General features: G+C 48.1%; 2 protein-coding genes across 2 annotated transcripts; both read right to left on the bottom strand.

The window, feature by feature from the left end:
* Positions 1 to 1396: 1396 nt before the first annotated feature.
* Positions 1397 to 4896, bottom strand: LOC123159476 (uncharacterized). The gene is made up of 3 exons (XM_044577315.1): positions 4671 to 4896; positions 1822 to 2184; positions 1397 to 1651 (listed from the first exon to the last, which is right to left on the bottom strand). The coding sequence occupies exons 1-3, from the start codon at positions 4821 to 4823 to the stop codon at positions 1559 to 1561; spliced, it is 609 nt and encodes a 202-aa protein (XP_044433250.1). The 5' UTR covers positions 4824 to 4896; the 3' UTR covers positions 1397 to 1558.
* A 5390-nt stretch (positions 4897 to 10286) lies between these two features.
* LOC543428 (formate dehydrogenase, mitochondrial) lies at positions 10287 to 13305 on the bottom strand. The gene is made up of 6 exons (XM_044575573.1): positions 13078 to 13305; positions 12787 to 12958; positions 11620 to 12160; positions 11413 to 11537; positions 10911 to 11023; positions 10287 to 10558 (listed from the first exon to the last, which is right to left on the bottom strand). The coding sequence occupies exons 1-6, from the start codon at positions 13144 to 13146 to the stop codon at positions 10445 to 10447; spliced, it is 1134 nt and encodes a 377-aa protein (XP_044431508.1). The 5' UTR covers positions 13147 to 13305; the 3' UTR covers positions 10287 to 10444.
* Positions 13306 to 13760: the final 455 nt, after the last annotated feature.

Below are 13760 nucleotides of genomic sequence, written 5' to 3' on the forward strand. Positions count from 1 at the left end.
ACACGCTTCTGGGAAGACCGATGGCTTCATGGCCAAAGAATACAGGAGTTGGTGCCGCGAGTCTATGATTTGGTGCACTCCCGAACTCGCAACCTGAGGATGGTCAGTACGGCCATGCAGGACGGCTCTTGGGCGATGGACATCAACCCCAACCTTGAACCGGAAACCTTGCATCCGTTTCTAGCGCTATGGCAACTGCTCAATGGTTGGGAACTTTCTGCTGAGGAGCCGGATGAGATAGCATGGTCGTGGGAGACAAATGGGCAGTTCTCCGTGAAATCGGCTTATGCGGCAGCTTTTTGGGGCCGGGAGGTGACCCCAACAGCGGACCTGACATGGAAATCACGTGCTCCTATGCAATGCAGGTTTTTCACATGGCTAGCCATGAAGAACAGATGCTGGCCCTCGGATCGCCTAGCGCGCAGAGGCCTACCTCACCAAGCCGCATGTCCTTTCTGTGATCAAGAGGAGGAAACGATCAACCATGTTCTACTCACATGTGTTTTTGCTCGCACAGTTTGGGCAGCGATCTTCGTCGCGTTGGGGACGCCAAGTTGGATTCCTACTGCCCAAGAATCGCTGGTGGAGTGGGCCGTTGACAAGCGTGGTTCAAACAACGTCAGCACGAAGGACCTTCGCACCATCTTCGCGCTTACTTGGTGGGAGTTGTGGAAGCATAGGATGCAGATTGTGGTCTGCATCGACGACATCTGGAAGACGGAACATGTGCTAGGTTCGTGGTTCGTGGATGGCAGGTATGGTTTCCTTCTGCGACGTCTTAGTCGCGGTGGGGTGCCAGATCTGGAGTTCGATGGCGTGTCCGGGGTGTTGTTCCGGTCTGATTCGTTCAACGGTAAGGGCTTCACTTTTGGTGAGCCACCTTGGAGATCCGAAAAGCTGCATATCAGCGATGGAGCCGCGTCGAGCGCGGGTGAGGATGTGATCCATCATTCTTTTCTTCGGTGTGTGTTGTCGTGGTGCCAGAGGGAGGTGAAGGGCGTTGGTGTCAAGCTCAGAGATATTCTGCTATCTTTTCAGTTTTGTCATGTCGGTCCTTACGTGATTTGTACTTTAATCTTTATGATATTAATGAGACACGTATTACCATGCAAAAAAAATAGGGCCGACCTGCTTAGACAGGATGTTGAGTTGTGGAATCATACTTCTGGATTTCTGAAACGCCTGCAATTAAATTTATTTATGCTCGATTTACTGCTGGTGCATGCCCATTATTTGTACCATTTCCATCAACTTAGAAGTTCAATCTTTTTCGCACAAAAAAACGTAAAATTTCAATCTAATATGCAGATAAAGACCTTGGTGTTTTTTTTTTCAGAAAAAAAGACCTTGGTATTTAAAATGTTTATGCAAGACAATGGTTCAACTTGCAAAGGGATGTAGTTTAAAAATTAAAAGTGTTTATGCATGCATGCTGTATGATATTACGATGGACCAAGATACAATTTAAATTTACGTTAAGAAGAACCAGAGACAGCCAGCCATCCTCTTGGTTTTCTGCAGATCTTCCAGCCGAGCTTAATACTTGACCAATTATTACTTAGACACCATGGCCACCAAGTGAGTCCGTCAGCAACCTTCTGAGCCTTGTCGCCGCCATGGACGCATCCAAGACAGCCTCAGAGCTCACTGCCTGCATACCACACACGTGCAGCGAAGACATTGTCATTTGCAGGAACAATATTTGATCATCAACCAAACAGAAAGCAAGCAAGCATATGCATGCCGAAGCTGGGGACGGTCATCATGTACTCCCTCCATCCCAAAATAAATGTCTCAAGTTCGTACACGATCGAGTATTACCCTGCACTTGATCGTGTAGAAAACCTTGCCACCGTCGACAAAGCACCAGCTCGCCTCGACGACCTCCATGCGTCCATCCTGCTCGATCAGGCGGATCACCCTGTGCATCTCGACTCTCTCCGCGGAGCTCGTCGTGAAGCTCACGTCGAAATGCGCCGCCCCGCTGAGCTGCACCGTGACGTCTCCAGGACCCCATGGCCCCGCCCGTCCTGTATCTAGGACGTTGCTGCTGCAGCTGCGCCCGGCCATCCTTCGGCTTTGGGTTTTGTCATCTCTCATCTGCCTCAGCCTTTCGACTCTCTCGTATAGATCCTTGATGTAGGTCGTGGCCTGCATCAGTTGGCTGGGAATGTCCGGAGGACCCTGGTCACCCGAAGAATAGTTCTGTATTAATTCACTAAGAGTTCTGTAAAATCTTCACGTACTTGACTAACATGATTAACTCAACCATCCTTCTGTCAGGAGAAATATACAAGCAAGCACCATGAAACACAGACCAACTGTGAATTACTCCCTCTGTCTCATAATATAAGATGTTATTATATTTTTAATATAAATAACATCTTATATTATGGAGCGAAGGGAGTAGCACCGTACCCATTTTCTTAATAAATTGTCTATTCGTGCAATACTCCGCCTTTGAATTATAGCTCGGTCGTGCACTCGTGCTCGATGGTCTGGCTGGGACCAAGGATCGCTTTCTGCCGGTTCGTACACCCACGTTCTGCCCACACACCAGGCCCATACAATTATAACCTGATGGATTTGCTGCCTAGCGTCCAGTTGCTTTCCCGATGCATACATACTTGGCACGTAGCCGTTAATGTCTTTCAGTCGTGTGTACGTATACTAGGGAGACATGGATAGCGCCAGCGAGGTGATAGATAGATAGATCCCTCTGATGGCCGTTTGCTATCCGATTCGCAGCTTATCATGTGCTGTACCCCTGCATGGACGTACGTGCAGGTACGTCGTGTACCACGACGCCGGTCTTATGTTCTTTTCTCAAGAAAGTACAACCCATGAACACCACACTTGCATAAGCACAAAACATGAACATCTCTATGTCTCAATTTTTAGCAAGATCTTTTCGGCGGGAGAGAAAGTGAGAGTAGCAATCCAACTATGTATGCACGAGTCATCTTAGTAATCTAGAATAATTTATCTACTTTAAGGAGTATATTGCTGTCCCACAAAAATAAAAACTGTGTGGATGAAAGTTGCGCTACTTTATACTCCATCCGTTCCTAGATATAAATCTGTTTAGATATTCTAATATGAACTACACATGGAATCAACACTCTAAACTACTACATCTATATACATCTGTATGTAGTTCATACTGAAATCTTTAAAAAGACTTGTATTTAGGAACGAGGGAGTACTTGTTCTTACATATTATGGTATAGTGCAAGTTCTGAATAATGTGTGCAAATCTTGAACTTTGACATTTTCCCTCTACCATAGTAGTCATGCGCAAGACAAGAGATGGCCGGCTTCGATCAAGACACGTTGCTGACTTACCTAAAAAGGACTAATGATCAACGGATCATAGAGGTCATTTTCCAGCAACTTAAAACCAGTTGTTCCATTTTCATACAACAAGCTTTCTATCTATGCTAAAATAGCGCAGTAAGTCTTTTTGTTGCTTTCCCCTTTTTAGGTAATTTGTTGCATTTCCCATTGTAGTTGTATAGTAGTGCCCATTGATTTTTGGTGTGTGCATGCATTTGAGCTCAAGGAATTTATGGCAGGCCCAACAAATAGACCCAAATCATCGTGCATTGTCTTGTTATGGACAAAGAGAATCAATTTAAAGGAAAATAATAGTCCTTACATCTATATACAAATACAAAGTCTAGTAAACAATGCCTGAAATGATATACAAAGCCCCAAGGAAGGAATCCATCAAGAAAACACTATTTTACCAAGCTTAATTTATTTCGGATAAGGATGGGGGTTAGGTAGGGTTATCACGTGCTTAAGCTAATCCACGAGAGATAAACATTGGCACACGAGTGGAAATATTGTTCCTTTTGATGGTGACTTTGTCAATCTTAAGATTTGCCGACCCATTCTATTGGAGGCCCTCGCACGGGTAGGGTACCCGTGTGTACATCATAAGGGTGTACACACGTTTATATTAGTTTCTCAAAAAAGAGGGGAGGGAAATTCATGTGATATGGAACATCCAAACACACTAAAAAGAAACGTTGCATCGCCTCCCAAGTTGATCCAATATTTGATCAGGTCATCATTCCTCTACTTACTTATTTTTCTCTACGTTATGAGCTTATTTGTTTCTCAAATGTACGTACACTGTGCCGCTAGATGTACAACATGTAATGTGAATCAATAAAAGGTCTCCATAGTTGTATGAATTTTCTAATAGCACAACAAAAAATAAGAATGTTTTAGTCAACCTATGATGTCGCTTTTTTTGAAGGTAATACAAGCTGCCACTATTACCAGGCAACAACAGTGGGTGTATAGCCGCCACTAATACAGAGAAACAAGACGCGTTTTTAGTTGATAAATCAGCTGAGAGGGAGGGGGGCAAAGCTATTTGCCGATCATGGGTTTTTCTTTAAAGAAATGAGATGCCAGAACAAAACGCAACATATCTGTCAAGCACAATAGTTAGATCATCGAACTGAGAGGCAACAGCATGTCTTGAAAAAAGAAAAGACAGCTTACCAAGAAAGACATGAACTAAAACAGGAGAACAAAAGTAGGTTGCGATCGCACCCGTGCATAACTTCCCAGCAGATTATGAATCCAAGTGTTTGAATTCTCGCATGCTAGTTAACTATGAATTTGCACAAAATTTGTGTATATCTTTTAAGTACCTGTGAGGCGTCCAGCCGATAGTCTTGCGGAAGCAGGGACGTCAGCTTGGAGCACAGATCTTCCACCTCCGTCCTCCCACTCGCCTTCGTCCGCGCATCGTTCATGCCGAACACCATGTTCGTCCCCCCTCCGTCTCCTCCCTTCCTCTTCATACTCGTGAAGCAAAGTAGACTTTCCTTCTTGAAAGACCCAGACTTCTCTTCTTATAGACCCACCAATTTGGCGTATGCACATGCATGAAACATGACAGTGGGGCTACCAACCACTTGTGCAACTAGCTAGGCCGCTAAGGTTGCATGGATTATGTGATTTGGTTCTTGTGGCCACTTGTGCAAGTGAATTTACGAGAATGGGGACGTAGAATGCTTGTCATGGATCCAAGTTTTACTTTTCAGGCCCCTCTGTAACCGCCTTCGCCATTTTTCGTTGTTGAAGGAAATATTTTTTTCGGCTGATAAGTTAGAAACATAATTATTCTACCGTTAAATGAAGGCCGGGTGCCAATTCTTCGGCGAAATGGATCGTGGCTCGAAGTATCCTCGGCTTGGGTGTTTGGCGGTATTGCTTGCCTCCTCCCCTACACACGTGACTGTGGCACTATCTCGGTCCTTTCTACTCGCCAACAGGGTTTGGTGCTTCTCAGTAAGGAGCGAACCTTCTCGGCGACAGTTCGGTAGGGGTGTTGTGCCGAATTTTGATGGTTTCATTCAGGAGACGTGAGTTCATTCTTTGTTTGCTGCCTTGGTCTCTTTTAGTTGTGGTTCCGTCACTCTTGTGCTTTTGCTCGGTGGCACGCTAGCGGCGTCCAGCTTGTGCATTGACGGCAATGTTCCGCTTGTGCAGTCTGCTTTCTTTTATCAGCTGTGTAAGAGCAACTCCAAAGGGCCGATCCATTTCGTCCGGCTGCGTCCGTTTGGATCGGCGCGGACAAAAGTGGCGGCCCAATGCGCCGACCCAAACACAAATCACGTCCGCGTCGCGTCCGTGCCGACGCATTTGCGGCTCAAATTTACGCCCCAAATGCGTCGGCGCGGACGCCGAACGGACGCTTCGTGCGCCTTCTCGCTATCCGCCGCGCCCCCACATGGTAGCCGTCCAACTACCCGCTGCCCACGCGGTCAGTTTAATTTATGACGACGGGCCCACGCGTCAGCGATAACGCTCGTCCTTTTTTAAGCCGACCGTGCGGCGGGGCCGTCCTCATCCACACTCGCCGTCCACATCTGCCCACCCTTGCTCCCTCGTCGCCGGCAAACCCTAGCCACCACAACCAAAGCGAGATGGGCCTCTTCTCCGGCGCTAGCGGCAGCAAGGCCAATGGCAAGTCGCCCGCCACCCCTTTCCCCTCCGAGCTCCTCCCACCTCCGCCGGCGCCGGCGCCTCGCCGGCAGAGGCAGCGCGTCAACGTGCCAGTGCACCAGGCGGAGTGGCACTGGCAGAACTGCCAGCCTCTGCCGTATCCGGACGTGACGCTGCCGTACGACTGGCATCTGGATCTAGATAGGATCCCAGTGCCGGCGGCGCCGCGGTCGGCTCGTGCTCACGCGGAGGAGGTGCGGCGCCGGCGGGCGCTGCTGACGCCGGAGCAGCGCGCCGGCCCAGCCTACGCAACCGACTCGCCCAACTGGGCGATGTGGTTCGCCTTCGAGCACGAGGAGGCGAGGCGACGGGGCGTGCGTGAGGTCGACCGGAGGTTGCCGCCAACGCCGCTCGTCGTCCGCGAGGAGGACCAGGCGGCGGAGGACACCTATCAGGCGGCCCTTGCGGCCGTCTACCGGGAGAGCAAGAAGGACGAGCAGCGCAGAGCGGAGGCGGCGGAGGCGGAAGAGGAGGCCCGGTACGAGGCGGCAATGGCGCAGGCCCTTGCCCTCTCCCCGGCGGGCGACATCATGGTGCCGCCGGTGGCCCCGCCGTCCCCCATCAAGCCGGAGCCGCAGCCCGAGTCCGAGCGCGCTTCTCCAGCAATGGAGTGGTGCGCGAGTGGGTGTCCGCGCCACCGGTTTGGCTGGGGGCGACGCCGGCGCAGGAGCAGACGTACCTCGAGATGTGGCGCCAGCGCCGGCTGGCAGAGAAGCGCCTTGACGGCGAGTACGAGGAGATGCTCGAGCGCGACCTCGAGGAGGAGCAGCGCGTGGCCGAGGAGGAGGCGCGCCAGGCCGCGGCTGCACAGGCGGCCGCACACCCCCCCACCCCGCCCCGGCGCTGCCTGCGCCGGCACAGCCCGACATGACGGCGCTCTGGAACACGGCGTTCGCCTGGGCCGGGCCGGCGCCGACGCTCATCGACCTCACGGACCCCGAGGACGACGCCTAGGGCAGCGCGCCGCCTCGTAGTTTATTATGCTGTTTTTTTAATGCAAATGTGGACTCTCACCGGCCTTCGTGGCCGGCTTTAATGTTTAATTAGTGTTGTTTTTCTTTTTTAATATGCATGCGTTCATTTTTTTGGTGCCGTTAAAATGGGTCTCAGGCCAGCGTTGGGCGCACGTGCCGACCCAAATGCGAAAACGGGCATCCGTGTCCGTCTGGCCAACCCAAACGGACAAAAAGCGGACGAAATCGCCGTCCGTTTAGGTCGGCCTGTTGGAGTTGCTCTAAGTGGGTTCTGTATCTCATCACCTTGTATTGTTTGACCATTTGGCTTTTGCTACAAAGCGGCACCAAAGCATATTTCGTGAAATACTCTTACCCTTTTTATGATCACAACGGAAGGGTGCCCGTCAATGATATGGTAAGGGCTAAGAAAAGAGCGACATTTGGTACTGCCTTCATCGGTGGTGGTTGTAGTAGATACTACTGATGGGCAAGGAGCGCCCACACCATCGACATAACTTACACAAGCCACGACAATACACTAATGAAAAAGCACGCTAGCAGTGCAAAAGCCCCACCAGTGACAGGCGTGGCTGTGGAGGGCTCCTGTCACTGCTAACCTGCAACTGGTAATACGTGAGTAGTGGCGGGCGTTCTCCCCAACCCACCACTTCTAATCCAAGTACCAATGGCGGCCTTTACTTCCACCCACCACATTGGGGCAGGTACAATAGAGTCTAGTCAGTTGGTTGCAATCTGTTTCACGTGAGAAAAATCCTAGCTGAAGGGAAGAGAAGAGAGGAGAGAGAAGGAAGCGCTTCGTCCATCACCCGGCTACAACCAAAATTCGAAGAACAACCGTTTGCTTGCACCATGATACGAGCGCTCAAGCCGGCGCTTCTAATCCGGTGCGCCTCCCACACGCCAAATCTTTCGCTGCCTCACCCCAAATCACTTCACGCGCGTCAAAAATCAAAGGTTTAAAGCCTCCAAATCGCCCCTAAATCAGCACCTTGCCAACCCTAAAACCTCCGCCTGTGTTGAATCAAGCAGACGGACCAGCGGTCCAGAAGGACACGTGCGTCATTCGTAATAATTAAAACAGGGGAACGTGGTTGTTAGTTGGAGGGGTAGTAGAGCTAAATACTCCCTCCGGTCCTTTTTACTTCGCATGTTAGATTTGTGTCAAGTCAAACATTACAAAGTTTGACCAACTTTATATTAAAAAATATCAATATCTACAATACCAAATAAATATGCTATGAAACTACATTTCATAATGAATATATCAATATTGATTTGGCATTGTGAGCATCATACTTTTTTTCTATAAATTTGGTCAAAATAGAGATACTTTGACTTCGGATAAAACTTATATGCAAAATAAAAAGGACCGAAGGGAGTACCAGGTAAGCCTTCGTCCGTACCGCAACTAGGACACTTGTGTGAGCAAATCAGCCTAGTTGACAATTGTAGTCAATTCAGCTGAGGGAGTAATTAAAGTTTGCTTTGTTACACCAGCAGAACAACTTATATGATTCTTTTGTACTATCATATAAGCTTCAAACTAAAACAAAGTAATACCTGAAATTTACTTCCAGCTATCATTTCTACCGAACCATATGAGGTACCATATGTGTATGACCTGAAGTGAGATTTTGTGAACTATACATAAGGAATAAGTTGAGCATGCTACGGCTGACTCAGTAATGAATCATAATTCCACTCCTTACTGTCATGAGCATGCCATCATCATCTCATCATCATTTGCATCCATGTTGAAATATTTACCGTTTCCTTTTTCCATATAGCGGCTGGAGATTGTTGATGCAGATGGATTAGCCGCTCGTTTCTACTGAAGTTCCAACTTATCGTCGTCAAGATCAAAACAAATGGCTTGTTTACCAGAGATCTTATCTAATATTATGTTTGGTTATTGTCTTCTTATAAAGACTGGTGTAATGCTTAAATGTCGGTGTCATGGTGCTATGTGCCATTAGCTTGTTGATCATCGTCGTCAAGATCAAAACTAATATCTTGTTTGTAGGGGGTCTTAATTAGTCTTATGTTTGGTTAATGCTTCATTATGAAGACTCGTGTAATGTTCAAGTGTGGTGTCATGGTACTATGTGCATCTGTTTGTTGCTTGTTTATTAATCAGTTTTCTTGGCATGTCCTACTGGCCTGAATGACATATATATGCTGATTGAAATGGCCACAGAGATGTATTTTACACTGGATCATCACAGATGATATACACATGCAAGTACGTCTAAGTATTTATCAGAGAGTCAGTCTTACAACCAATCGTAAAAGCCAACCTATTATGTGGGTGAAAACTTTATATAACCTGGCGGTGGTTTATAGCCAGCAGCCGGCTGTGCTATTAACCATGCTCTTACACCCCCCTAGCAGTGGCATGCATTTTTAGACGCCCACAGCTGGTAACCTCTCAGGCTAAAAAAAACCTAGGGTGGACGCAAAAAGTACTCGCCGACCCTGACGTCTTCCAGAAAGCACATCCTAGCAAAATTGAAGACCACGCCAGGAAACTCGGGGTACAACATGTGAATGTTTTGCTTATTCACCTCACCTTTTGCATGAACATCTTAAACAGATAGAGAAGTTGATAGTTGTGGATACCAAGACCACTCTCGAAGCTTTCCTCACCCTCATCGCCAACCTTGAGGAGAATATCTGCCATCTTCAACTCTGAACTTTGGCACTTGAAGCGCAAACAAAAGGCTTAAAGCAGCCTAAAGCTCATGACACTCCTTCAACGGAATCCTAAAGCCCAATGGAATCCCGTCGGATCGATGAAGATCGCAGGAGGATGCACTCCTCTCGGGAGCGTCGGACGGTCATATGCTCCTCGGGACTGCAAGGGATGAGCTCACAGTTCTCCGAACATCTTGGAGCCGGATCCAATGCCCTCCATGAAGGAGAAGGCAGAAACTCGCCGGAGAGGAGTTTGGATACTGAGGGAAGTGAGTGGAGTGCGGCTAAGGTTTCGTCCGGAGTGCGGATAGGGTTGAATATATGTGGGGTCAGGTGGGCCACAGTGAGCTGGATCTGACGTGGCGGGCGCGTCCAGGCATCCCCATATCCACCCCAGATCGCCGGTTAGTCTAGATGATTGGGCCGGATTTGCCATGTCCGGTTGGGGTGCAATTTTGTGCTGCCCGGTAAACGTCCGGCGTTTGGAACGGATATGGTCCGGTTGTAGATGCTCTAAGACACAAAATTAACAATACACATTTTCCTAAAAAGGAAAACTAGCAGTACACATCACAATCAGATAGCTTGATCCCAAAGTCTTTTTATTCACTACCATGGTTGCAACCCCAGGCAGACATCCATTATTTCAGTTCTCAGAGAACACTCATACAACAACACAATGGTTTCTTCTCTCGCACCTCGCTTCAGATATGTTGACAAGCAGCTCCGGAGGGGTTGGGTTACTACTTGTACTGGCTGGCGAGCTCGCCTTCCTTGACGATGTAGTTCTCCGCGGGGAAGTCCTCGCCCTTGAAGTACCTATCCAACATGTCCTTCACTCCAGCCGCGTACCTCAGCTGTAGCAATTTCCATCGACATAAGAAACATGGCCGGTCAGTTGGTAGCAAAGCGCGGCATGCATAAACAGGCATAAACTGATCTAGGCTGCGTATGTGTGATGGTTAAGGTTGCCCTACTGTCTTATTTGTATGTCCATTGCTCTTGATATGGATTATTCCTTGATTCTCCACTTATGAAGGAAAGGAAAACATAAGTTACCATATGCAGAATCCATTCGGAGTAACTGACTAGTGACTAGAATTCGTCCATGGTTTTGTTAAAAGCATATGGTTGGGTATCAGAACACAAAGTGCTGTAAACGATGATACGCCGTAAGGCCTATGCTGAGATAAAAACACAGAAGCAAACCTGTGCATCAATTGTAGTTCCAGAGATGTGAGGGGTCATTGCGTGATTAGGCATGTAGCGCCATGGGTGATCCTTGGGTGCGGGTTGGGGGAACCAGACATCACCTCCATATCCTGAAAATCAGGAATGATGTACTTTGAGAAAATAATCCCCAAGATAGAAATATAAGGTACTGCATCATTCTCCTAATCTTGGACAAAATAATAAAGAAACAAGTGCCATGGCAAGAAACAGGATTGAACAGAATTTACAGAGGCATAGATCAACCTTTGTTTTTGTCAACACCAAGAAATAGTTAACTACAAACTGGCATAATTGAGTACTTGACATTACTGCATTACGTTATATTGATTTCGAAATTTTATCATATTACCCCAGATAAATGCAAAGCATGACAGACTAAATAAAATGATGTATTTCATAGATCCCACAGCAAGAGTAAGATACACACCCTACAGCATACTGGTGCTTAAGGTAGACTAATTAAGTGAAAGAATGGTACCAGCAATGTGACCGCTGGAGCAAGCATCAGCAACTGCTTGGGTATCCATGATTGCTCCCCGAGCGTTATTCACGATGATTACACCTTTCTTCATCTTTGCAATCTTTTCTTTGTTGAACATGCCTCTGAAGAAAGGACCAAACAGAATTTAGAGAACTGTATATTACTAGAAGATAATGGAAAAGAACGAGTGTGATGAATGGAAACCTAGTTTTCTCAGTTAGAGGTGTGTTGATCACAATGACATCACACTTTGGAAGCATAGCATCCAGGTCCTCTTCAAATTTCGCCCCAATTTCTTTCTCAAGCTCTGGGTTGATCTGAAGTCTGTCATGGTAGAGCAGGTTGCAGTTGAAGGGCTTAAGGCGCTGAAGCAAGAGCCTGCCAATACGACCTGCCCCGACAGTTCCGACGGTCTTCCCCTCAAGATCATAAGCCCTATGGGCAATGCCTGCAACATTCCATTCACCTTTAACGACCTGTTGATAGCCAGGCAAGAAGTTCCTGAGCAGAATCAAGATGCGCATGAGCTCATCTTCTGCCACAGAGACAGTGTTACTCCCAGTAACCTCAGCCACTGTCAAGCCTGCAGCAGCAGCAGCTGGCAAATCAATATGGTCTGAGCCAATCCCAGCTGTGAGAAGCAGCTCGAGGTTCTTTGCCTTCTTGATCCTCTCTGCAGTAACATAGGCTGGGTGGAATGGGGTGGTTATCAGAACATGCATGTCTTCAATGTGCTTCTCCAGCTCTGGGGACAAGAACAGCAATCATTTATTCACATGTTAAGAGTCAAGAAAACAACAATCAGAGATATAAAACCATCTAAGAAGATAATTATCATATTAATTTCACCTTACTCACACAGGGTTCAAACATACAAGCTAGATTGGAATATATATAAGCATTTGAATTGATCCTGCAGCAAAGCTCACATGAACACGGCCGCTTATTCAAGATTTGTGTTCTTTCAAAATACGCTGCTTAGCCAAATAGGGAGCAAATCTCCCCATTTCACACGGAACATATAAAAATTACTCTTCGCTGTCATCAGCTAAAACACAGGGCAGTCGGATTACTCATAGCATTATAGACTACACAGTAACCCAGATAATTCAGAATTGATATATATCTGTTCAGTAAAACACTACTACATATCTGTTCAGTAAAGAGTTCGATACAGGTTTTGACAAGTCCTGCCAAGTTCACTACGTTTAGCGTTTTGAGATCTGTATCTGATGTATAGAACAATATATTCACAAATTGTTCACAGAAAGAAGCACATGAATTGCATTACAGAATCGTTAACAAAATAATAATAAATTATAGGAAAATCAAAAAGCATGAGAAGAATTGGGTATGATTTTGGGTACCCACCGCTGTTCAACCCCTCCTTGTCGTCGGTGACAATGTAGTGATGCCCCTTGGACTCGAGCCAGTCGCGTATGCCGAGGGCCCCCTCAACACAGCCGACGAAGTTGGGGTTCTTGTCGGCGTACTCGCCGGCCTGGTAGAACACGCCCACGATCTTCTTGCTGCCCGCGGACGTCTGCACAACGGGAAGACAGAAATCAAAACACGGCATTCCTCAGAGTCCCGTCAGCCAACCGCAGCACTTCTTCAGCAACCGAAACTTGCAGGAAGCAAACCGAGCGAGAAAAAACTTACGTGCGCGGCCCTGGATCCGACGGCCCGGTCGACGAGCTGCCTCGCGGCGGCCCTGCACATCGCAGCCATGGAGACGGAGAGATCCCGGCGGAGGGAGAAGCAATCTGCCAATCACTTCACGGGGAACGGCGAGCGAGGAAAAGAGGGGAGGCGATGGGAGTGATGGCACACAAGAGTGAGGGCCGCACGGGACGGGTAAATAAAGACTCCGCGCCGGCACGCCGACAGGTGGACCGCCTCCGTCCCCACGTGGACGGGCTGCCTGCGCCGCGCGGCGGAGGTGGTCCCGGACTGAAGCGTGAAGGGATGGATGACCTGTGGGCCTGCCTTTCGGTGATGCCCCACGTGTCTGTGTGTGTGGTGTGCACAGTGGTTTGTTTTGGCTTTTGTTCTGGTAGGAAAAGGACTGCGCCGATGAAAGTGCCAGTAGTTGTCTACTCGAAAAGTGGGCGAGAAGATGCCGTGATCAGTGCCGTGGCTAGCTAGCGGCCGGTGGGGGGAGGAGAAGGGTGGCGAAGGATCAACGAACCGGACCACTGCTGGCGCTAGGAACGCACATTTCTTGCCGCCTCGAGGAATGTCTGTGTGAGTCATGCGTGCATGATCTTTTTCTTTTCGAGGGTACGCAAATCATGCGTGCATGATCTTCAAGCGGGGGAGTAGTGCTTGGGAGCATGTGCCCC

Source organism: Triticum aestivum, chromosome 7B, assembly GCF_018294505.1.
Source record: "Triticum aestivum cultivar Chinese Spring chromosome 7B, IWGSC CS RefSeq v2.1, whole genome shotgun sequence".
Classification (NCBI taxonomy): domain Eukaryota; kingdom Viridiplantae; phylum Streptophyta; class Magnoliopsida; order Poales; family Poaceae; genus Triticum; species Triticum aestivum.

Excerpts from the sequence above, each read along its gene's own strand:
- LOC123159476 (XM_044577315.1), bottom strand. The coding sequence starts at position 4,823 with ATGAAGAGGAAGGGAGGAGACGGAGGGGGGACGAACATGGTGTTCGGC. Across the intron at positions 2,185-4,670 it reads ATCGGCTGGACGCCTCACAG|GGTCCTCCGGACATTCCCAG; the intron begins GTACTTAAAAGA and ends TCGGGTGACCAG. Across the intron at positions 1,652-1,821 it reads TCTACACGATCAAGTGCAGG|GCAGTGAGCTCTGAGGCTGT; the intron begins GTAATACTCGAT and ends TGTGGTATGCAG.
- LOC543428 (XM_044575573.1), bottom strand. The coding sequence starts at position 13,146 with ATGGCTGCGATGTGCAGGGCCGCCGCGAGGCAGCTCGTCGACCGGGCC. Across the intron at positions 12,161-12,786 it reads CAAGGAGGGGTTGAACAGCG|AGCTGGAGAAGCACATTGAA; the intron begins GTGGGTACCCAA and ends TCTTGTCCCCAG. Across the intron at positions 11,024-11,412 it reads CTCCAGCGGTCACATTGCTG|GATATGGAGGTGATGTCTGG; the intron begins GTACCATTCTTT and ends CCTGATTTTCAG.